The 24,432-nt window shown below is 41.4% G+C and overlaps 2 protein-coding genes across 4 annotated transcripts in view; one reads left to right on the top strand and one right to left on the bottom strand.

Moving 5' to 3' along the window:
* CASP8 (caspase 8, apoptosis-related cysteine peptidase) overlaps nt 1-15,373 on the top strand; it is a 24,397-nt gene extending 9,024 nt beyond the window's left edge. For 2 of the 3 annotated variants that reach the window (XM_004674392.2, XM_012725777.1), the window contains exons 3-10: nt 3,292-3,628; nt 4,963-5,068; nt 5,833-5,971; nt 6,069-6,113; nt 8,464-8,549; nt 8,706-8,847; nt 11,752-12,253; nt 15,162-15,373. In XM_004674392.2, coding sequence (XP_004674449.1) covers nt 3,324-3,628; nt 4,963-5,068; nt 5,833-5,971; nt 6,069-6,113; nt 8,464-8,549; nt 8,706-8,847; nt 11,752-12,253; nt 15,162-15,297 — 1,461 coding nt within the window. In that variant the 5' untranslated portion in view covers nt 3,292-3,323 and the 3' untranslated portion in view covers nt 15,298-15,373. Of the gene's footprint in view, nt 1-3,291; nt 3,629-4,962; nt 5,069-5,832; nt 5,972-6,068; nt 6,114-8,463; nt 8,550-8,705; nt 8,848-11,751; nt 12,254-15,051 lie in introns of all 3 variants that reach the window. The other variant, XM_012725779.1, reaches the window with a different exon arrangement.
* A 2,529-nt stretch (nt 15,374-17,902) lies between these two features.
* ALS2CR12 (amyotrophic lateral sclerosis 2 (juvenile) chromosome region, candidate 12) overlaps nt 17,903-24,432 on the bottom strand; it is a 27,426-nt gene continuing 20,896 nt past the window's right edge. Inside the window, exons 10-14 of the mRNA XM_004674826.1 lie at nt 23,912-24,015; nt 22,990-23,052; nt 19,150-19,239; nt 18,930-19,039; nt 17,903-18,029 (exon numbers count right to left, since the gene is read on the bottom strand). Coding sequence (XP_004674883.1) covers nt 17,903-18,029; nt 18,930-19,039; nt 19,150-19,239; nt 22,990-23,052; nt 23,912-24,015 — 494 coding nt within the window. The remainder of the gene's footprint in view (nt 18,030-18,929; nt 19,040-19,149; nt 19,240-22,989; nt 23,053-23,911; nt 24,016-24,432) is intronic.

Genomic DNA, 24,432 nt, shown 5'->3' with positions numbered 1-24,432 from the left:
AAGGTGTTTTTTTTAAATAATATAATAGTTTATTTTTACATCACTGTGTGCATATTTTTTTTATCTCAGTTGTAATCCCTGTGGGCTTCCCATCACCAAATCACCCTGTGCCATCACCATCGCCCAGTGCATTTCCTTCCCCACCACTGTTTTTGATCCCATTTCCTACTCCACTTCCATAAAATGTCTCTGGTATATAGCTGTTCATTATTATTATTGCTTTCTCACCTGCTTCGTTATACCCCTGCTATGAGTGAAACCATCTGGTATTTTTCCTTTTCTTTCTGACTTATCTCACTAAACATGATCTTTTCCAGCTCCTTCCATGTTGCTGCAAATGGCATGTGTTTATTTTTTTTGGTTGTTGAGTAATATTCCGTTGTGTATATGTACCACACCTTTTTAATCTAGTCATCCACTTTTGGGCATTTGGGCTGTTTCCTTGTCTTTCTAATTGTAAATAAAGCAGCAGTAAACATGGGGGTGCAGGTATCTTTTTGAATCAGTGTTTTTGTGTCTTTTGGATAATACCTAGGAGTAGGATTGCTGGGTCATAGGAAGCTCCATGTTTAGCATTTTGAAGAAACTCCAAACAGTTTTCTGTAGTGGTTGTACTAGTTTGCATTCCCACCAGCAATGCAGGAGAGTTCCTTTTTTTCCATATCCTCACCAACATTTGTTGTTGCTAGTTGTTTTAAGATGTGCTATTCTCACTGGTGTGAGTTGGTATCTCATTGTGGTTTTAATTTGCATCTCCCTTATTACAAGTGATGTTGAACATTTTTTTCATATGCTTGTTGGTCATCTGCATTTCCTCTTTGGAAAAGTGTTTTTTTTTTTAGCCCTGCTGCCCATTTTTTGATGGGGTTGTTTATTTTTTTTTTGAGTTTCATCAGTTCTTTGTATATCTTTGTGATCAATCCTTTCTCACTCATTTTGTGTGAGAAAATTTTTTCCTAATCAGTGGATGTCTGTTTGTCTTTTGTAATGTCTCTTTTGCCATACAGGAGCTCTTTAACTTTATGTAGTCCCATCTACTTATCCCTGCCTTCACTATCATTGCATTGGGTGCTGTATCTTCAAAGATGTTGCTGAAGTATATGTCATGTAGTGTTTGACCCATCTTTGCTTCCAGGTATTTTATAGTTTCCATTCTTATGTCTAGGTCTTTAATCCACTTCGAGTTGATTTTTGTGTATGGTGTGAAGTAGTGATCTAGTTTAGGAGGAAAGGTGTTTTTAAAGATTTATTTATTTATGCATACAAGAACTGAGGTACAGACCAGAGGTGGGGGGTACTGAGAGGATTCACCAGAGGCAGAGTGGCTGAAATACACTGCTGATTGACTGAAATACACTGCTGAGGGGGGCAGCAGGTGAGATGGGAGAGGTCTGCCACGCCTTGTGGGTCACCCCCCTGGCCGGGGATCCAACTTGTGCTGCAGTGGCTGTGGATAACTTCATAGTGTTGCCCTTTACTCTGCTGCATCACCAGGGAGGGCCCGAGGAAAGGAGTTTTTAAAAGGAAGGATTAAATTTTGAAGACTTTGGGGCCACTTTTGAATAACCATTAAAAAACTTACTTTGATGGGAAAATTAGACATATTTCTAATGTAATGTCTGATTAAAGGTGAGAAACACCTTTGTCCTGGTTCACCTGATCACTACCTCTGAATGACAGGGTTATTCACCCACCAGTATGAGCAAACACAGGGGAGCTGAAAGATGACTGTACCTCTCTCCCTTGTTTTAGGGAGGAGGCAGGCCCAAACAAATTGAGTGATTTATGATGTGGGATGAAGAATAACTTAGAGGAATTTAGAGGTTTTCTAGTTCAACAGCAGCTCTCCAGGACCACCCTTTCTGGTAAGGCTGCAATGAAGAGTTTTTTCAGCCTTGCCGAGTTTGAAAACCACTGCTTCCAGTGGCATTTTCACATTTCCGAAGAGGAGATGAGAAAATTTGGATGGTGTGAAATGTTGAAGATCTAGTGTCAGGGACTTGGGTTGGGTTTTCTCCCCTTTCTTTCAGGCTGACCCTCATGCCATTGTTCTAAATGCATTACGGGTGTTATATAGTCACAGCACTGGAGTTGCTGTGTGTCTAACTCCCATTTACAGAGGTGCTGTCATCTAACTCCGAGAATGAGAGCTTCTCAGGCCCCTGGGCCAGAGCTCCAGGTGATTCTCATCTAAGTTCTGTCAGATCCCCTCTGCCCCCATATCTGCACATCCGAGCGGGGCACTGCCCACCCCCACCCCCCATGAGTCAGGAGCTTCTTGGCCTCTGTGGGGACACCATGGTCCCCTGGGCCGATCTCACTTCCTATGAAGAATCTTATACAAAAGCTGCTCCCAGGGCTCCTTTCACTGGGACACAGACTGGTCAGAACTGGAAGGATGGAAAGAAATCAGTCAAGTGACTCAAAGACCTCAAGGGAGGCAAATCTCCAGGTTCTGGGATGCTTGCGGAAAGGTTACCTGGGGTTTCTCATCATGGTCCTCTCCTTTTATATCTACGAAAGTGTCTAAGTGTGTGAAAATACCATGGAGTCTGAGACTGTTTGTATTGACCTGTTTCCATTGGTTAGTCTTGGGTTATTGCCCAGCTGTGGGTGTTGGGCCTCTCTCTGCTGTCATGTCAGTCATGCCTCATCATTCTGCCCTGTCACTTCCTAACCCGTCTCCCATCTCCAGCCCCTCTGATATGCCCTCCACACTTTAAACAGGTAAGCCCAGATCAGACCCCATTCCCTTGCTTACTATCCTTTGTTCCCACCACCAGCCTCCAGAACAAAGCCCTGAGACCCTGTGTCACAGTGAGGTCCTTCCTCATGGGTTCCAGTAGCAGGTTGTCTGTTTGTCCCCCAACTCCCCTCCCCAGGCCCTTTGTGGTTACTTTACTGAACTCTGAGTGCCTCCCTGAATTGACTTGAACATTCTCACCTCCATTTGTTGCATAAATTGTTTCTGGCAAGAGCTGTCCTTCCCTACCTCCTCCCCAAAGATGCCTCCTTCCCTCCAGGAGGTCTTCCCAGGTTGATTTAGGGTTCTTTCCTCCATATTGCTCACTGTGGCCTGGTCACAGCTCTCTGACCATTGGCTGGTTTGTATAATCACCTTTCTAAATAGTAAGCTCCTTGAGAGCAGGCATGTCTCCTGCTTTCTTTCTTTCTTTTTAATTCCCTGTCAAGCAAAATGTCAGGTGTGTAATAGAGGCATGTGATGAAGGAACAAACCAGTAAATGATACTTTTCTTTCTCATCTGAACATAGCATTGTATTTTTACCCAGGTTACAACAACATCCTTCTAACGCTGACAAGCATGGATTTCCACAGTTGTCTTTATAATATTGGGGAAGACCTCGCCAGTCGCGAGGTGGCTTCCCTCAAGTTCCTGAGCCTGGATTACATCCCACATAAAAAGCAGGAGCCCATCCAGGATGCCTTGATGTTATTCCAGAGACTCCAGGAAAAAAGATTGTTGGAGGAAAGCAACCTATCTTTCGTGAAGGAGCTGCTTTTTCGAATTGAAAGGTTTGACCTGCTGGAGAAACACCTGGGCACCAACAAGGAGGAGATGAAACAGGAGCTTGAGATGCCGGGAAAGGCCCAGATCTCTGCCTACAGGTGGGAGGAACCTCTACAGGATGGGTGCTGTGGGGAACGGACACATCTTAGAAGGTGGAGCTGATTGCAGGTTGTCTGTATGATCTGGGAAGCCCACCGATGGCAGATTAAGAAATTCCCAGACCCTGTGTATAATTCAGAAATAATGCAAGCACCATAAATTTATAAAAGATGTTTTTCAAAGTGAGTCATTATAGATAAATTGAAGGTATTAGAATAGACATTTTCTAAATTTTCTAGCTCTTTCTGTGATGTGTCTTATCATCGTGTTATCTCTACTTTGCCTGTGGCCACATCACGTGTGTCTCCTTTGTCTATTGAAAGCTTCCCATCCAGAAATCTCCCTCCACCTGCTTGTGTATGATGATGGGAGTTCTTATTCCACGCTTAAAGACTAGCTTTGGAAGTTCTTTAATGAGGTGTATGCTGCCAGTCATTCTGAGTGGCCAGGCTGGGGCCCCCGAGCATTGCCTAGCCTCTGTGAGCCTGATCACTGCTGGAAGAACATCTGTCTTGCCCAAGGCCTTGCAGCTCAGCCTCCTCCTCCTGGTGGGGGAGCAGGTAACCTGCAAGTGGTAACAAGCCATATTCAATTATGTTTTCTTTAAAAATGAAAACTGTCAACTTCTCCTTCAATTTCCCCAGGTGTCACACTCTGCCTAAAGTTATTTTTAGCTTTCCTTTCAGGAAACTTCCACTAAAGCCTTATCTGTGGTCCACTGCTTTTCTTCTGTATGCCAGTGACTTAGCCTGGAGGACATTGAGACCTCACAGCTAAGGCTGAAGGCCATGATCCTATGACTGGGTTGGCTTTAATAACCTGGGCCACGTAGTCTAGGCACTTGAGACACGGGCATGTTCCCTTTCATATGTTTCTATACTTGTGGTTTGACCATTTGACTTTAAATGACAAAGGGTAGTCTGGATGGATTCGCTTCCTCAGGCTGCCGTGACGAAGTGCACAACTGGGTGGCTTCACACATAGAGAAGTCTATTCGTTTGAACTTCTGGAAGCCAGAAACCTGAAATCAAGGTGTGAGCAGGATTAGTTCCTTTGGGGACACTCTGAGGGGGGCTCTTCATGCTCCTGTCCCCACTTTAGCAGGAGTCGAGCCAGTCCTTGATGCTTTTTGTCTGGCAGATGCATCACACACTGGATTCTCTGCCTCTGTTCTCTCTTTGTCTGAATCCCCTTTCTAAGTACTCATTTCATGAATCACACGATTGCTGGCTTTGTCTTAAAGGGAGGCCATTGGCGTCTGCTGTGAGTTCACATGTCAAATGGGAAATTATTTAAGAAAGCTTTTCTGAAGTGTCTCTGTTTCCCACCCCAGGGTCATGCTTTTTCAGATTTCAGAAGAACTCCGTGATTCAGATGTGAAGGAATTTAAGTTTTTCTTGCTCAGGGAGATCGCCAAATGTAAACTGGATGATGACATGGTAAGAGCTGGTGTTTCCCCAAGATGGAGCCCTGAGTCCACCAGTGTGATTTCTGAGATTGGAGAGCTTGTCCAGTAATGGCAACTTGAATTCTCACTTTTAACCGGGATAGAAGAAAGTTGAGTCCTCTCTGAACTGTAACATGCTGCTCATGATGTTATCAGGAGCCGGGGGAGAAGGCTGGTTGTTGGGGCAGAGCCCTAACTAGGATCCTGCAGAGCCAGGAAAGACAGAGATGGTTCTGAGACGTTTTCCCCACTTCTGCAGTCTCTGAAACAATACAGGACTGGGGGAATTCTGTGTGTGCGTGTGTGTGTGTGTGTCTGTGTGTGTGAGGGGGACACAGGTCTTCAAGTGGACCGGTTGCCAGAGGCAATGCTGAGTGTGGGGCAGTCCCAGGGCTGTCCCCATGGTAACCACCATGGCTACTCAACCTTCCATGATGGGCTGTTTCACAGTCTTTACAGAAAGGTGTCTGCAACAGTTTGAGCTCAGAACTAGGGCCTGGGGACCAGTTGATGTCTGATAGGCTTCTTGTCTGACTTTTCAATTCTGTCTTTCTGGGCCAGAAAACACCAAATTGCTTCCCTACTAGCCTGTTGGCTTCAGAAAACCAGGATAATGTCTCGAGGATTGACATGGGAAGCTAGCATGGGCCCTTAGTTTAGAGAAAAAAATCCAACTAAAATAAGTTAAAAAAAAATCAGATCTAGAAAGCCATATAACTCAACCCAATGTTACAACTTTATTTTTCCTCTCTTTAGAATTTGTTTGATGTTTTCATAGAGATGGAAAAAAGGGTCATCTTAGGGAAAAAAAACTTGGATGCCCTGAAAAGAATCTGTAGCCATGTCAACAAGAGCCTGCTGAAGATAATCAATGATTATGAAGAACTGAATGAAGGTAGAAATGATGGCTTGTGACAACAGATTTTTTTCTTAAACTGACAAACCTCTCTGTGCAGTTGTTTCTAATCAAGTGTGTGTCTTCTTTACTTCAGATGGAAGAATGAGCCTTGAAACAAATAAAGATGGACTTTCAAATGGTAATACTTGGAGAGATTTTTTTCAAGATTTACTTAGTTCATTCACTTGGAAATGATTTTGTAGACACGTTCTCTACACATCGAATGATGTCAAAAGACACAGGCCCTGCAGTCCCAGGCCAGCAAGTTTAAAATAGGTGCTGACTTGATTAGTAGGAAGGTTTTTGCCCCCTGTGCTTTCTTTTCCTTAACATGTATCACCTGTGTGATGTACCAGCTGGTGGGTTCAAAATCTCAGGCCTTCGTTGTTGAAATTATTTCCTGTTTTAACAAGAACAGTTTGGCTCTGCCTTTCATGTCCGGGTTCTCTTCACCAACTGTGAGCTATTCCTCTTTATCCCCTGCCAAATCCCAGACTCCACGGACCCCCGGGGTTACCCCCCTGCAATCTGCCTGCCCTGGGCGCTTTGGGGTCTCTAGTAAATCACACTTATTCTCTTAGAGAAGGAACGAGAGCCAATCCTTTGTCTTTTTTTCTACCTGACCAAGGAGAAGGGACTGTAAGGGTCTCCTTCAACATTTTAATAACATATTCCGTTTATAAAAATATATATTTTCCCTGAAAGTAATTTTAAATTTAGAAAAAATTTTTGAAACCCATCATAATGTTTTTGGTTGTATTTTCACAGTGACTGTGTGTGCGTTTGAGAGAGAGAGAGAGAGAGAGAAAAAGAGAGAAAGAAAGAGAGAAACAGATCTTGGATCAGTTAATTTGTTAAAAATTAACTCTGAGAAATGATCCTATAATTATTCTTTTTTTATATAAAAAAGATTTATTTTTTTATACATACAAGAACTGGGGTACAGGCCAGAGGTGTGGGCGGTGAAAGGATTCACCAGAGTGGGGAATAGAACAGGCAGATTAACAGAAATACACTGTTGAGGGGAGCAGTGGTTGAGACAGCAGAGGTCTGCTGTGCCATGTGGTTTAGCTCCCTGGCTGGGGATTGAACTCGTAATGCAGTGGCTGCAGATAGTTTCATAGTACTGTGCCTTGACCTCTTGTGCCACCAGGGAGGGACCCCTATAATTATTCTTTTTCTCTTGGGTCTGTTTGAGCCCAAGTCCTTAAGAAGCTGGGGTAGTTTTAAATCCATAACTCATTCTGAGCGTGGTTTTTTTTTTTAAGTGGTGGAGGAATATAAAGTTATGATATTTCTCGGTCATGATTCTCGCTTGAGTGGTGAGACAAAAGAAACTCTGATTGTATGTGTGTTGGTTTTCCTGCCTGCAGAATCCCGGGGAATGCAAGGATGTTACGTGCAAGGCAGTCTGTGAATTTTCATTTGAAAGGGACCTTCTGTTGTCTGAGGTGCTGTTTCTTTGACAAAACAGTTTTCCTTTCTTTCAGTCTAGTTTGTCTAATAATTAAGTGGACTTAAGACAAGGTTTAATTTTGTAGGTAAGAAAGTCCCCCAAGATATGAGACTCCAAGAAAGTGACCAAGGCATGCTTGTATACCTTTTTTTACAAAGGAACACATTAAAAAAAAAATATATATATATATATAATAATTTATTTTTACATCATTTTGTGCCTTTTTCGATCTCAGTTGTAATCCCCGTGGGCTTCCCATCACCAATTCACCCGTGTTCCATCTCCATAATCCAGTGCACTTCCCTCCCCTCACTGTTTTTGATCCCATTCCCCCTTCCATCCCCGTAAAATGTCTCTGGTATATAGTTGTTCATTATATTATTAATATTTTCTCCCCTAGTCCACAAAGGAACATATTTAAGCAGAATTGACCAAAGGGGTTTGGGCTTGGTGTAATGAATTACAGGAAAAGTAACAAGGTTTGTTTATATAGACGTCTCAGCTCTTAACTCCCCATCTCTGGTAATAAAGATGACTTCTACCCGCCTGGAAGAGAGAGAGTACCTTTTAAGAGGTACCTGATTTATCTCCTCTTTTGGGGGAACAGAAGAAGGTCAATGTGTCTTTTATGGCACTGGTTGTTTTGCTAGTACTTTTTTTTTTTTAAGGATTTATTTATTTATGCATACAAGAACTGGGGTACAGAAGTGTTGGGGATGAGAGGATTCACCAGAGATAGAGTGGGGAGCAGAACAGGCAGATGTACTGAAATGCACTGCTGAGGGGAGCAGCTGGCCAGACAGGAGAGGTCTGCTGTGCCATGTGTGTCAGCTCCCTAGCCGGGGATCGAACTCATGCTGCAGTGGGCTAGCTTCATAATGCTGTGCTTTAACCCAGTGCACCACGAGGGGGCCCTTTTCAAGTACTTCTAATTCAAAAAACAAAGTAGCCTATTTTGGGGTGACATATTCTAAACTTCTGCTTGTTACTTGCTTCTATACCAAAGTAACTTCTCTGTCATGTCTCATTCCAGGTTTATCCGAGTTGCCCACAGGACTGGAGTCCATTGGAATGCTGGCACTGTCCGACTCTCTGGGACAATTGGACATTCACACGCAGGTGTGTGGAAATTCGGAGTATCTTTTTCTTAGCATTGAATAGTCATTTGGATCCATCGAGGCGTGGGGACTCCTCTGCCTCTCACTAGGGTTCTTTGTTCACGTCTCAAGTTTCTGACCCACAGGTTAGCTCCTGGGTTGAATTTTTGTTTTTCAGGCATCGGACAGAATTTACCGAATGGAAAGCAAGCCTCGGGGATACTGTTTGATCTTTAACAATTATGACTTCAGCAAAGCACGCGAGAATGTGCCCAAACTTCGTAAGATTAAGGACAGGAGTGGAACAAACTTGGATGCAGGTACAGTAGAACCCAAAAGACAGAAGTGTAATCTTCTTGATACCTGTGTCTCAATCAAAAAGGCCAAGGCAAAAGCTATACCAGCAAGCCCATATGTTTCAAAAAATGGATTTAACTAGATTTCTCTGAGGAGGTAAACATTTTACATAGTTGCTAGTTTTCTGTAGTAATTGTAATGAATTTTTAAAATCAAAGCAATGCGTGTAGGAAGTGAAATATCCACTTTTACTAAATGGCTTATAATGAAAGCAGAAATCAGCTTTATTTTATTATTATTTTTTAAGATTTATTCATTTATTCGCACAGAACTGGGGTACAGGCCAGAGATGCGGAGGGTGAGAGGATTCACCAGAGTCAGAGCCGGGTACAGAACAGGCAGATAGAGGAAGTACACTGCTGAGGGGAGCAGTGGGCGGGTCAGGAGAGGTCTGGCTCGCCATGTGGTCTCCTCCGGGGCAGGCGGCAGGCGGGAATCGAACTCATGCGGAAGTGGCTTTAGATTCTCACTGCTGTGCTTTAACCCGCTGCACCACCACGGAGGGCCCAATCAGCTTTATTTTTAATTTAACTAAATGAAAAGTGCTGCTGTTGAATTCATTGGGTATTTGCAGAAACATAGCCTCAGTTTCAAGACACATAAAGAAGGGGCACTTTACAAAAGTTGGGAGATGAAGGGAGCAGAAATTGTGAGTTCATAACAAAAATAGCATTTTAAAAAAAGATTAATTCATGTATGCACATAGAACTGGGGTACAGGCCAGAGGCTCAGGGGTGGCGAGAGGCTTCACCAGAGACAGAGTGGGGAGCAGAACAGGCAGGTTGATGAAGCACACTGCTGAGGGGAGCTGCGGCAAGACAGGAGAGCTTTGCTACACCGTATGGGTCAGCTCTGGGGCTGGGAGTGACTGTGGATAGCTTCGTAGTGCTGTGTTTTAACTCGTGCCACCAGGGAGGGCCCAGAAACAGCATTTTCAAATGTTAGACTAGCCAGAAATTATTTTGCTCAACCTACCTAGGTTAAGACCAAGTGCTTACAAGTTAAGTAAAAAGTAATTTGCAGGATTACTTTCTGTATTCATAAATAAATAAATAAATCTTTTTCAAAAAAGAATATTTATTTGATGAGTTAGTTCTACTCTTACTTTTTGATGTAGGCATATTTATAAATACATGTAGGCATATATACATAAATATTCCTACATCAAAAAGTAAGAGTAGAACTAACTCATCAAATAAATATTCTTTTTTGAAAAAGATTTATTTATTTATTTATGAATACAGAACTGGGGTACAGACCAGAGATGCAGGGTGTGAGAGGATTCACTGGAGACAGATTGTGGAGCAGAACAGGCAGATTGACTAAAATACACTGATTCGGGGTGCAGCGGATGGGTCAGGAGAAGTCTGCCATGCTATGTGGGTCTGTTCCCTGGCCAGGGATTAAACTCGCACTGCGATAGCTTCACAGTGCTGTGCTTTGACCCCTTGTGCCACCAGAGAGGGCCCCACAGAGCCTTTTAAATGACAGCATCATGATTATCACACATTTTGGTCCTGAAGAAAAGCTTCAGGCCTTTGATCTCCATTTGTTTATTATTAAAACATTTTAATTAAAATAATATTTGATTGGATTTCTGGTCTTTTGGTGAAAGGGTTCAATGTTGCACTTATGCAGGGTGACTAAATCTAGAACACTAGTCACAGGTTGGTGATTATACTGTAGGGGCCTCTCTGACGACTGAGGGGTAAGTCTCAGTGCTCTCATCGCTAAAGCTTGAGTTCAGTCTTTCACCTCTGGCCTACACTCCAGTTCTTCTACGCAAAAGTAAATAAGTAAATGAAATTCTTCCTTAAAAAAAGAAACAATAAAACAAACTGCACCGAATTCCGGAAATATGCTGAAAGTGTCTATTTCAGATCTCACAGGTGCCACCCATGAGGAGATGTGATTATCTTGATTGTAGTAATCACTTCATTATGTGTCTACCTCAAGTCATCCTATTCTCTAACTTAAAAATAACAATTATATTTAAAAAATTAATCAGACAGGCTAAAAATGTTGACTAGATCTACTAGATCATTTTGGGAAAAAAATAATATTAAGCACATAAAAACTAAGTGAATGAAATAATAATGCAATCACTAATTCCAGGTAAGAAAAAAGTTGATAGAAAGGAAGCATATTCAAGAATTTTATGTTTATTTATTATTAACAATACAAATATTACTATTGATTCAATTAAAAGTCATAAATAATTGTGTAAGAGGACCAAAATCTCACCTTCCAATTGAGGAACTCAATATGAAAGGCTAAATTTTATAAGTGAATGAACAGCAACATATTCAGATTGGTTACAAAATGAATGGGGCTAATATAAACATATGGTTAAAATTTGAAAGTAGTTGTGCTCATGGAACATGACTGGTTAACAGAGCGTGGTAAAGAAGGGGGTAGCTATTTGATTTTTTAAAAATTCATATAACAAATTTTAATAAATATAAACATTTTAGAGAGGCTTCAAGGATAACTTTTAATCCTGATCTTTTACTAAATTTTTTTTGCTTTTTCCTGATTATGTTAAGTAATAAAATGGTCTTTTATTTTTAGATTGATTTGCCAGTAAGTCTAAATAGTCGTTTACCCAACTTGCAGGCCACTTGAGAAAAGACAGTGGGCCAGCAATAATCCTGTCACCTTCTCATTTGCCTCAGGACTAGGGAATATTTTCAGCTTGTGGCAGTAATGTTAGAAGCCTATGTAACAAAGCCACTCATATATTGGGGTCCTGTTCTTAAGTTCTGGTTCAAATTCTCTTCTTATCTGTATTAACCTGCTGTTCTCAGTAGCTCTGGCTGTGGTCTGGAAATCACTGGTAAGGTAGCTTTTTAATTTTCACTTTTCAGAGGCTTTGAAGAAGACCTTTCATGATCTTCATTTTAAGATAAAGCAATTCAATGACTACACAGCAGAGCAACTTTGTACAACTCTGAGAACCTACCAGTGTAAGGACCATAGTGACAAGGACTGCTTCATTTGCTGCATCCTCTCCCATGGAGACAAAGGCATCATCTATGGTTCTGATGGGCAGGAAGCTGCCATCTGTGAGCTGACCTCTTACTTCACTGGGTCCAAATGCCCTTCCCTTGCAGGCAAACCCAAAATCTTTTTTATTCAGGCTTGTCAAGGATATAACTACCAAAGAGGTATAGTTGTTGAGACTGACTCTGAACAGAATGACGACTATCTGGAAATGGATTCATCACGTCAGGCCGGATATATTCCCAATGAAGCTGACTTTCTGCTGGGGATGGCCACTGTGAACAACTGTGTTTCTTACCGAAGCCCTGCAGAGGGAACCTGGTACATCCAGTCACTTTGTCAGAGCCTGAGAGAAAGATGTCCTAGGTAATTGTTGTCTACTTAACCCTTCACTCTCCTTTAAATGGCTAGTGGAAGGTCACATAGCTGTACTTCTCAGGACAGCTGCAGAGTGGGAGATGTGGCCAGGTCATAGATGGGAAAAACAGGTATTTATTGAGCAGTTTCCTTCATCTAGTCTCAAAGAAAAATCATATTACAGAGTTGAGAATGAGGTAAAGTCATATAGTCCAGGTTTGTCTTTAGGCAGAAACATGCTTGAGCCAACTCAACTAGTTCTGGAAATCTTCAAAGAAGGTAATAACCCATTTCAATATTTAACATCCTCCAATTCTGTCCAAAGTTCTATAATAGCTAACCCACCTCAAATCTTCGTAGTGGATGATGGGAGGTAAATGCTGATGAGTAGAAACCCTTTATGCCATCAGTGTGGCTTGATTCAGAGCCAGAAGATGTGGCAAAATATTCTTTACTCATTTACTATAGTTTGTCCTTCCTTTAGTTAAATGATGGCCTTATTTGTTAGAGTTCACCCAAGGGAACACACACTGATAGATGAAAAGCAAGGCATTTTCTGTAAGCTCCTCCTCATCCTATATCTCATTATACTTTTTGTTTTTACTGTTACTTATTGAAGTAATATTGCGTTATAACATTATATAAATTTCAGATATGCATCTGCATATATAACATTTAACATTAAATTTACCACTCAACTCTAATTCTATTCTATGTCATATAGTTGATCTCTTTTATCTGATTAACCCATTCTCCCCTCCCCTCCCCCATGTGAGCTTATAGTCTAATATTAATATTTCATTCACTTTTTTTTATGTCCCACAAATGAGTGAAATCATACAGGATTTGTTTTTCTCAATCTGACTTAGTTTATTTACAACTCTTGGCTATTATAAATAATGCCACAAAGACCATGGGGGTGCATATATCTTTTCAAATGATTTTGTTTTTTTTTTTGGTAAATGCCCAGAAGGGGGATAACTAGAACATCTATTTTAACTTTTTGAGGACTCTGCATACTGCTTTCCATAGTGGTTGCATCAATTTATTTTCCTACCAACAGTGTACAAGGGTTCCCTTTTCTCCTTATCCTCTCCAACATTTGTTTCTTGTCTTTTGATCATAACCATTCCTAGAGGTGTGAGGTGCTATTTCTTCATGTTTTGATTTGCATTTCCCTTATAATAGAGACAATGAACACACCTTTTCAGGTTCCTGTTAACTGTATGTCTTCTTTGGAGAAGTGTTTAATCAGATTTTTGGACCACTTTTTAAAAAAAATTGGGTGGATGTTTTGTTGTTGAGTTTTTATTTATATATTTTTAAAAGATTTTATTTATTTATGCATACAAAAAGTGGGATACAGGCCAGAGGTGTGGGGGTGGGTGAGAGGATTCACTAGAGACAGAGTGGGGAGCAGAACAGGCAGACTGACTGCAAACACACTGCTGAGGGGAGCAGCAGGTGAGACAGGAGAGGTCTGCTGCACCATTTGGGTCAGCTCCTTGGCCAGGGATCAAACTGCAGTGCCTGTAGCTAACCTCATAGTGCTATGCTTTTACCCCTTGCGCCACCAAGGGAAGGGCCTGTACTTGAGTTTTATAGTTCTTTATATATTTTGGATGTTAACCCCTTGTCAGATGTATGGTTTGCAAATGTCTCCTCCCAATCAGTTGGGTGTGTTTTTGCTTTGATGATTGTTTCTTTGGCTGTGCAGAAGCTTGTAAGCTTGATGTAGTCCCATTTGCTTACTTTTGTTTTTATTTTCCTTGCTGATAGAGTCAGGTCTTAAAACACATCTGTAAAGCCAATGTTGAGAAGTACTTTGCCTATGTTTTATGTATTTTATAATTTCCAGTCTTAGATGCAAGTCTTCAATCCATTTTGAATTCAGTTTTTGTGAATGGTATTAGGTCTAATTTTATTCTTTTTCATGTGGCTATCCAGCTTACCCAATACCATTTATTGAAAACACTTTCCTTTCTCCATTATAAACTCAAGACATAAGGCCTTCAGTGGAAAGGAAAGGAACTTTAATACAAAGTGTGCAATACAGGAAAGACCAAGAATACAGTTTCTAAATCAGACACCCAAGTTGCCCATCCCCTCATGGGTAAAAGTTTACCCAAAAGGGATTGACCCAAAGCCAGGCCTGAAAGCTGCCACAAGCCTAAAGCACCTTCTGGTTGGGACCCATAGAAAAGGGACAGACATGGCCAGACAAGTCTGGGAGGAAAAGAACAAAATCAAAATCAAGATAAACATGGCCATAGTGAATCTCTCCACAGGTCTCTCACCCACATCTGTTTCAACCAAGAAGCAAACACAGTTTCTTCACATGTCTCTCTGCTCCATATGCCTCCCTCAGGTCACCTACTGGCTCTCCTTACTGCTTCCTTCTTCCTCAGTCTCCTCTCCAGATTCCTTCTCTTCTCTGCTCAGCCCCACCCTCCTTCTGGGTGGGGCAGGGAACCTGGAATCTCCCTTTTTCCTGGGTCCACCCTGTTACAGAACCGCTGCATCAGAGACATTAGGTTTTCACTTGCCTCCAGTTTGATGACATCATAGGTAAAACCGCAGAAACAATGCCACTTTGAGGCAGAGGATGTTGGGAGAGGAACTGAGGTGATTATAGGGGCAAGTGACTTAATACATAAAACATTGAGCTACACTGGTCAAGGGGAAAAGAAACCAAACCTGTTGCTGACACTGAGGTTTCTGATAGAGATCCTGAGTAAACCAAAGACAAATGATTATGCTGTGAGACAATTCTATTACCTTAAAAACTGTGTTTGGTCTTTATTTAGCAACCTCGTGCATCAAATGCCTGATGTTTTGAGGGAACCACTGAGCACAGCAGATGTAAGTACTTAACCTCTGATTACCTCCCGGAGTCAATCATAATGTTGTTTTTCAGGGGTGAAGATATTCTTACCATCCTCACCGAAGTCAATTACGAAGTGAGCAATAAGGATGACAAGAAAAATAGGGGGAAACAGATGCCACAGCCTACTTTCACCCTGAGGAAAAAGCTTTTCTTCCCTCTTAATTGACCATAGTGTTTAGTTGTCTAACACTTAATTTATTTGTTTAAGAGACAGCTAGGGCCCTTCCTGGTGGTGCAACGGGTTAGGACACAGCACTGCAAGCTGCCCACAGCTGCTTCAGTGCCAGTTCAACCCTCAGCCCCGGAGGTGACCCACATGGTACAGCAGACCTCTGCTGTCTCACCTGTTGCTCCCCTCAGCAGTGAACTTTGTTAATCTGCCTGTTCTGCTCCCCACTCTGTCTCTGGTGAAGACTCTAACCACCCCACCCCACCCTGCACCTCTGGCTTGTACCACAGTTCTGTATGAATAAATAAATAAATTTAAAAAAAAAATGAGATAGCCAGTTTTCTTTTTCTTTTTAATATACATACATACATACATTATATATACATATATATATATTTATATTGCATGACAAGAAAAGGAGAGCACAGAGCTAATATAACTGAATTTATATGTAATTCAAGACCAAATTTCTGCCTTTGGGATATAATTAAAGTTTATAGCTATAGTCATGGTTTTAAGTATATTTCTAATTCAGTATCAAAGTTTAAGAAAACTTATAAATGTTTAAGAAAACTTATAAATGGAAAATGTATAGTTAGTTTAAAAGAAATTGAAACAGAAAGATTAAAAAACAATGACAGAAAATGTTTTTCACACCTATCTCTGCTTCCCACCCAGAGTCATTTAATTTTATTCAAATTGTTTTTTTTTTTAAATTAAGGATGTCATTCCAGAATTTTGGTTAGAGGTGCATTTTATAAAGCTCAAGAAAAGGAGGAGCTAATCGCTTACTTGAGGCTTCAAAAATAAATGAATGCTATCAAAATACTGGGAAACAGTAAATGAGAAGAAAACTTGCAAACCCCTCTCCTCGCTAGCAGGCAGAATCCTCTCTCACTCTGGGTTTCTGTGAACATTTGCTGCAACTCTGCTCTGGCTAATGGGATGATTTTATAGGCCAGAATGAGCAATAAAGGTAGTATGCAGGGAAAGTCAGTCCCCCTTTGGAAAGGGCACTGATGGGGATTTTTGCGATCTGACCCCGAAAAATCCTCAGTAAGTTGAGGTTCAGGGTGTAAAGTGCGCTAAGCAACCTCAGAAACACACCGGGTGGGACTCTTCTCTTGGCTGGAGACCATGCTTTTCAGCAGCAAAAGACCCTGTGACTCTGTTTAGAATCAGATTTCAAAAACCCAGAAGCGATTTTCCTGGTTGTTATTATTTACAAGTCCACCATTAGGCCCACTTACTGAGATAATAACTCTGGTTTGTTTTCTAAAGTTTTAAAAATCGAGGTAACGCTGGTCTATAACATGATTTAGAGGTTAACATTATTTTTGTACTTTCAGTCCTTCCCTTGTTAAGCCATCCTTGACACTCATCTATGAGTTGCCCTGGAAACTAAAATTGGCAATTTCCAAGTTAAATATTGAAACATATAAAATATTTTATAAGTTATTTAAATTCTATCTCCATACTCCCTTTTTAGATTCTTCTCTTTTCTCTTTTACAATTTCTACATGCTTCAATATATAAATCTATATAAAGCATATTTTTTTTATTTTTTGCTAATAATGGTGTGTTTCTTTTGTACGTTTTGTACAAGGCTGGTTTTTTTCAAGAATTTTTTTTCATAGAATAAAAACATAATTTTGTCTTACTGTTGCTTGGAGAGTATTTCATTTGTTTGTTTTTATTATTCCCCATAGCGTCTCACACGCAGAAAATGTTTGGACCACAGATGTTTTATGTAAGCCTCCCAGTGCTGTCTTACACTGTTGAATTTTCGAAAATTTGGTTGCCAATTTTTAGAAATTTAAAGATGTCACATAAAAACTGAACCTTCTTTGAGGAATTAGAATATTGGACCACATCGACCTCATGATCCTGTACTGCAGCCAAGGAACTGATTCACCCAGCGCTCACCACGGACCTCTCCCCACCGGCCCCACTCCTAACCCCACAGCCCCAACCAGGCTGCTTCAGTTGCCATTTATCATTGCTTGCATTATTTTCTCCCCTTGTGTCCAGCCCACTATATGTTTTTACATCACCTGCTCTGTGGAGATTTGAATTCTGGTGATAGTTTAAAGAGGTGGTAAGAATCATTAGAATTTCCTCCCAATTCATAGGTGAGGGAGGTGCAGGTATCTGAGGTGGAGGAGAGGAAGAACATGTGTAAGAGAGCATTTTGGCATCAAGTCAATAAGTGATCTTTTTACCTAAATGTTCAGGGAGACAAAAGTTGCACCCCAAAATGCAATCAACATTTAATTGGGAGTGTTCCATATTAGTGACTTCATAATGACATGTATAAAGGTAGGAAATAGCACAAAGCTCAGTGAAAGCTCAGCTCCAGATAAAGACCACTTTTCTTTTTGTCAATAAAGGACACTTTTCAATGAAGTCATGAAAATCTTTGTAACTGAGATGAGAATTGGACATTCCTAACTACTTAAAGCAAATTGTGGAAAGATAAAAGTAGAATTGAGGTAACCCAAGCAGTAGGGTCATATACACTTCTAAGGTAACTTCACAGGTATTCTCTGGGCTCACAGAGATGGGGCTCCCCTCCACCTACTACAGAGAGCAACTTCTCTGCTCACAGGTCTTGTCTTTTGTTGCTGTCATCATTTAGAGAGTCTCCGTTAGTCTCATTCATAATAACAGAGGTTGATTTACCACATTGTTCTTCGTAACTTTCTTCATTCTTGACATTTATCTTTTTTCTATATAAAAGAAGATAGGTTACTACGGACTCCAAGAGTAAAAAAGGGTGTAAAAGAAATCAAGGGAAAAGAAAAATTCTATTCCTTCATCAGGGAAGTCACTACTCATTACTCACAGTATTTTTAAACAATGCTATTGAGAGATGACAAAAGTCCATACGAGGATTTTCCTACTAAACCAACACAATGAACTTCACTTTATTAAAGAATTGGCTAAATTGTATTGCAGTGTTTTAAGATGCATCTTTAGGTAACAGTATAATTGCTGACCTCAAGTTGATTTCCCCAGGAACTAAAGGCAATTGCATCTAAAGATAAGCCACTGATATTTAAACCACTAACTTCTCAGGAAAGATGGATTTTAAAATAACCCTGTCACAGAACTAAGTAAACCGAGAGAATCTCAGCTAAATGTATAAAAGCTTAGAGGTAGGTAAGGGAGGATTGTTGGACCTTTGTAGGTAACTTCTGTGACCAGGCTCAGAATGGATACCTCTCCCCTGAAACTGCCTGTGCTTTATTAGAAAACATTGGATCAGGGCCTTCCCTGCTAGCACAAGGGGTTAGGATGCAGCACTGCAAGCCAGCCACATCCACTTCCGTATGAGTTTGATCTCTGAGGTGATCCACATGGCACGGCAGACCTCTCCTGACCCGCCCGCTGCTCCCCTCAGTTCATGGGTCTGCCTGTTATTTCTCCCCACTCTGTCTCTGGTGAATCCTCTCGTCATCCCTGCACCTCTGGCCTGTACCCCAGTTCTGTATGCATATAAAAATAAATCTTTTTTTTTTTTTTAAAAAAAACCTTGGATCTTTCTTCACCTATTCCTCATTCACCCCAGGTCCTTCCCACTTCTTAAAGACAGCCCAGCCACACTTTATGAGCAGCAGCATCCACACCTTAGACAAATGTTTTCTTCTGTTAGGAGATGGATGGTGCATCTAAACTTTTCTTCATTTTCAGCAAGCTTGGCCTGGAAAGTTTTCTCCAGATTGCCCACCATAGTTTTCTGAAAGACAAGTCAATTGTAATACCATCTTTCCCAAACCGTGTCATCCGAGCTACACAGAGACCTGAGATCCTCTCCCCATTTCCACCCTCTTTCCAGCCAAGACTCACCTCTTTCTGGAGTTCCATCTGGGTGTGGTACAGTGTGGCATTCAGCGATTCTAGGATAACAGATTGTGTGTGCAACTCTTCCTCCATGATCTGAGTACGAAAAAATATTTTGAGAAGTCATGATGATGTCCATGTGCTATATTCTTCAAGGCAGCTGGACTAGAATGTGAAGCATCAACTTCAGCTACCGATTCCACCTCCTCACTCTCCTCCATATCCACTCTCCTTCAATGCAGCTTCACTGTTACTGTCCCAGATGGCCTCATGCGAACGCATGTGGGCAGCCCAGTGGCTTCCAATCATTCACTCATTAACTGTTTATTAACTATCTAATACACATTCCAGTTATATGACATTCTAAAAAGACAGCAAAACTACAGTGACAATAAAGAGAGCATTGATTGCTGTCAGTTGGAAGGGGAGCAAGGGACGAGTAGGTGGAAGACAAGGTTTTTAGGAGAGTAAAACTCTGTTTCATACTACTATGGTAGGCACATAGCATGATGATTTCATAAAACCCACAGAATGTACAACATTCTGTAAACTACTGGTATTAGTAAAAAATAATTTATCAGTATTTGCTTATCAATTGTAACAAATATACCATGCTACAGCAAGATGTTAATCATGAAGAAATTTCCTGTGCATTAGGGGAGAGGGTTTCTGCAGTATCTGTATTATCTGAGTTTTTTTCCATAAACCTAACAATGCTCTAAAATCATCTATTAATTAGAAAAAAAAGTCACTACTGTACTAGACACCAAGAATATGACAAACAAGAGGGATATAATTCCTACTCTTATGGGGGATATAGTCTTGTGAGGAAGATGTAAAAGGATGAAAAATAAGTAACACAATGACAATTAAAATGGAAAGCAAGTCAGTTACAATAAATTGAAAACACGCTGTATGTTCCAAATCTATCTATAGGAGGCAGTATAAGTACCAGGAGGGGTAAATGTGACAAAATGTAGTAAAAGTGAACGAGAAGAGGGCACATAAGTAAAGAAGGAAGCCCCCACCACTCCAAGTCAAATTGGAGGCGGGAAAGCAGTGCTGAAAGGTGTCTAGAGCCACAATGACAACAACAAAAAGATGTGTACCTCACCCCTTCTGGCTTTCCAAAATGATACAGCTCTGAAGGCAACTCAAATATCCTTGGAAAGTGACCCCCAAGAAACAAGGGTCACCACTGTGCCCTCAAGTTTCACTGACCACTGGGTCAGTCACCATGATAGCAGACAGCAGTGCAATATGTGACTGTGGGTGTCAAGGCCAACAAGCACCGGACCAAGCAGGATGGTAGGCCAAGGTCAACAGCCTGCCCGGAGCTGGTGGAGCGCAGAAGGCAGACGTTCCTCTGGCCCTTGACTAGGATGCTCTGGATGCTGTCAGCAAAGCTGGGATCATCGTAATAGATTCCTGCTGGCTAATTCTAAATATAAATTTATTTATTTTTGCCATTAAAAAATGGATCCAGGGCCCTCCCTGGTGGTGCAGTGGGTTAAAGCACAGCACCGAGATGCTAAAGCCACTTCCGCATGAGTTCGAGTCCCACCTGCCCCGGAGGTGACCCACATGGCATGGCAGACCTCTCCTGACCTGCCCCTGCTCCCCTCAGCAGTGTACTTCATCAGTCTGTCTGTTCTGCTCCCCACTCTATCTCTGGTGAATCCTCTCACCCTCCACATCTCTGGCCTGTACCACAGTTCTGTATGAGGAAATAAATAAATCTTAAAAAAAAAAAAAAAAAAAATCCAGATGGGTCTCTGCTTTCAATCCCATCCTTCAACACTTTCATCACTTCAGAAATGTAGACGGGAGACATGCTGACACAAGGCAACAGTGGTGTGCAGAATATTGTACCGGGTCATTTTGCATTCCTTCGTTCATGTATTCACATTTACTCATTCAGACGATCAGACACCAGTCTAGAAACTGGGAATTAGCAGGAAAGAAAACAGTCAGAAACCCCAGTCTTCAATGAGTTTTTCAGGGTGGATGATTACAAGTTTGTGGAGAAAAATAAAATCGGACAAAGGAAGTATTATGGTAGGTGGTTGAGTCCTCAGAGTGGCCTCTGCGAGGTGGCATTTGAGTAAAGACAGGGAAGTGATAAGGAAATTAGCCACTTGGGTATGGGGGGGGGGCAAAAAAAAATGTCCAGGAGCCCTCCCTGGTGGCACAGTGGGTTAAAGCACAGCATTGCAAGGGAGCCACAGTTGCTTCAGCAGGAGTTCGATCCCCATCCAGGGAGGTGACCCACAGCAGACCCCTCCTGTCCTGCTTACTGCTCCCCTCAGCAGTGTACTTCATCAGTCTGTCTGTTCTGCTCCCCACTCTGTCCCTAGTGAATGCTCTCACCCACCACACCTCTGGCCTATACTCCAGTTCTGTATGCATAAATAAATAAGTCTTAAAAAAAAAAACTGTCGGCCCTCCCTGGTGGTGCAGCGGGTTAGAGCACAGCACTGAGAATCTGAAGCCACTTCCGCATGAGTTCGATTCCCGCCTGCCGCCTGCCCCGGAGGAGACCACATGGCGAGCCAGACCTCTCCTGACCCGCCCGCTGCTCCCCTCAGCAGTGTACCTCGTCGATCTGCCTGTGCTGCTCCCCACTCTGTCTCTGGTGAAGCCTCTCACCGTCCCTGAGCCTCTGGCCTGTACCCCAGTTCTGTATGAATAAATAAAAAAAAATTTTAAAAAAAAAAAAAAAAAACTGTCCAGGAAGAGAGAATACCAAATTGAAAGACCCAAACAGAAAGCATTCTGGCCTGAAAAAGAGCAAGGACTCTAGTGCCCCAGGAGTGGGGTGATGGTGGGGAGAGAAGGAGAGAAGGTGTGGGGAGGACCATGGCTGTGAAGCAGTGGGACAGCCCAGGACTGTGAATAGTTCATTTTCTCACCAACCAGAGTAGAAAAACCCTTCAAATACAGAGTATCGGGTAGAAAACCCAGAAAGGGATATTAGTATTAGGGGAAAATTAGCCTTAAAGACCCTTTGACGTTGACCCAACAAAATTAAAAAGCAAGACTTGAAAAGTTCAGTTTCCAAGAAACATATCTGCATTCCGGAGTAAATCTCAACAATATTTCAGCACACTCAACAAACTACACAATGAGGTACCCAATAAAGAAGTCACTCCGCAGGCAAATAATCAAGACAATAGCATTATGAGTGAGCAGAAAAATCAGTTCATAGAAGCAGATCTGGGAATGATACAAATGAGAGGATTGGCAGACAAGCAATGCTGAAGACCTGCCTGAGATCTAAGCTATCACTCCATGCCTTCGTTACGGTTAGTCTTTCCCCAAACATGTCCAAATCAAATGATCAGTGTAAGAAGAACCACAAGCACTTATGCACTCGAACTCTTTCCCTTCAGGTGTCTCCCATATGGAAGATCCATTAATTCGTCCCAGAAGAACAGATTTCTTGGAGGAAGCTGAGAGAGAGAAATGTGCTTAGAGTTTTAAGGCAGGACTTGGAGTCAGAGGTCCCAGGGCAGTATTATGCTTTCTAGAGCTTAAAGGGAAGAATCTGACATTTTATAATTCAAGCCCCCTTTGAGGTCTCAGCCTTAGTAGAATGGAAGACATTGACATCAAAGATCACACAGTATATTGCTCATATATTTGTTCAAATCTGGCTCTAAAAAGGTACCAATGGCTTTGTTTTCCACTTCTAAATCTGATTGGTTGTCTCCAACAAGCTCAGTTTTAGGTCTCTCATTTTTATCGGTTTGGAGAAAATTATCATAGATTCCCTTTTTTTTGGAGAAAATATCACTTTGCTGGTACATTTTCCAGATTATTCCACTGGGAAAATGAAAAGCTTACCATTTTGGTCTTTTTCAGCTCTTCTAGTTGCAAGACATCATCTTCATGTCGTTTGAGTAGGATCTAAAAATAATTTTATTTGGAAAAGATCAGTACTTTCTGACACTTTTTTCAAAGAATTAAAGTCAGAATAAGACTTTAGAATATAATATAAACCAAAGTTCACATATGCTTATAATTAAGCCCACATATAAATGAATGATATGACATGTTGAAACTTTTATGTTTAATCTTACCACATTCACACATATTAAAAAGAAGTGATATTTCATCAAAGGATGTTCTTGTTAGGGTACAGTTTTAATACTGTCAAATATTCAATTCTCCACAGACTAATCTTTATATTCAGTGGTATCCAGTCAAAATAGGCAGTCTTTCTAGAAGCTAATCCTCCAATTTATATCAAAATGCGAAGGGTAGAGAAGAGTAAAAATAATCTTAAAAAATAAGAATTGGCAGAATTTGGTCTGAGACCCACTTTCCTTATAACTTGGTGGGGGTGGGGTGATTAACAGAAGCACTAGTAGCCCTCACCTGTCTCCACCGTTAGACAACTACTCTTATTTCCTAAGTGCTCTGTGTGATCAGATTGGCTTTGTTTAGTTTATAACAACACTCTTTAAAAATGAGGGAACACTCAGAAACTAAGGGTTTGACAAAATAGGGAATATCAGGTTCTTAAATATTTGAGGAACTATTTTTTGCTAATTTCAGTAACTGGGGTAAGATGGTTCATATAAAGGGGAGACTGTCAGCCAACTTGCATATATTTCTAGGATAGCTGAGAAAGGAGAATTAAACCTCCAAAGACAAAAAGCTTGACTTCAGAGTCAAAAAAAGCTTAATTTCAGAGACACATCTGAGAACTGGATGTCTCGCTGGACTGCATTTCCCCCCACTGATACGTTTTGGGCTGAGTTACCTCCTTCTCTCGATTGAAGCTCTCAAACATCAAAATGTAGGAGTCATTTATTTTCTTCTTTTCTTTTTGTGATTGTAACTCAAACTTTTTTGACATTCTGTGCTCTGTGGAGGTGAGAGGAAATCAGAGATACGTGTAAATGTGGGAAAACCAGATGCAGAGAGGAACTTGTAGAGCTGAAGATAATAGAAATTCCAGAGAAGGGGCCTCCTTGGTGGCACAAAGGGTTGAGTCTCAGCATATGAAGCTGTCAGCAGCAGTATGAGTTCAATCCCTGGTCAGGGAGGTGACCCACATGGCACAGCAGACTCTCCTGTCTCGCTCATGGCTCCCCCTCACAGTGGATTTCAGTCAATCTGCCTGCTCTGCTCCCCATTCTGTCGCTGAATCCTCATCTCTGGCATGTACCTTAGGTCTTTTTTGCATAAATAAACCTTAAAAACAAATTCCAGGGCCCTCCCTGGTGGCGCAGTGGGTTAAAGCACAGCACTAAGAAGCTAGAGCCACTTCAGCATGAGTAG

The sequence above is a fragment of the Condylura cristata genome, unplaced genomic scaffold (genome assembly GCF_000260355.1).
Source record: "Condylura cristata isolate star-nosed mole 26May11 unplaced genomic scaffold, ConCri1.0 scaffold00002, whole genome shotgun sequence".
In the NCBI taxonomy this organism is placed as follows: domain Eukaryota; kingdom Metazoa; phylum Chordata; class Mammalia; order Eulipotyphla; family Talpidae; genus Condylura; species Condylura cristata.
The sequence above is the reverse complement of the archived record's forward strand: the minus strand, read 5'-3'. Positions and strand labels throughout refer to the sequence as shown.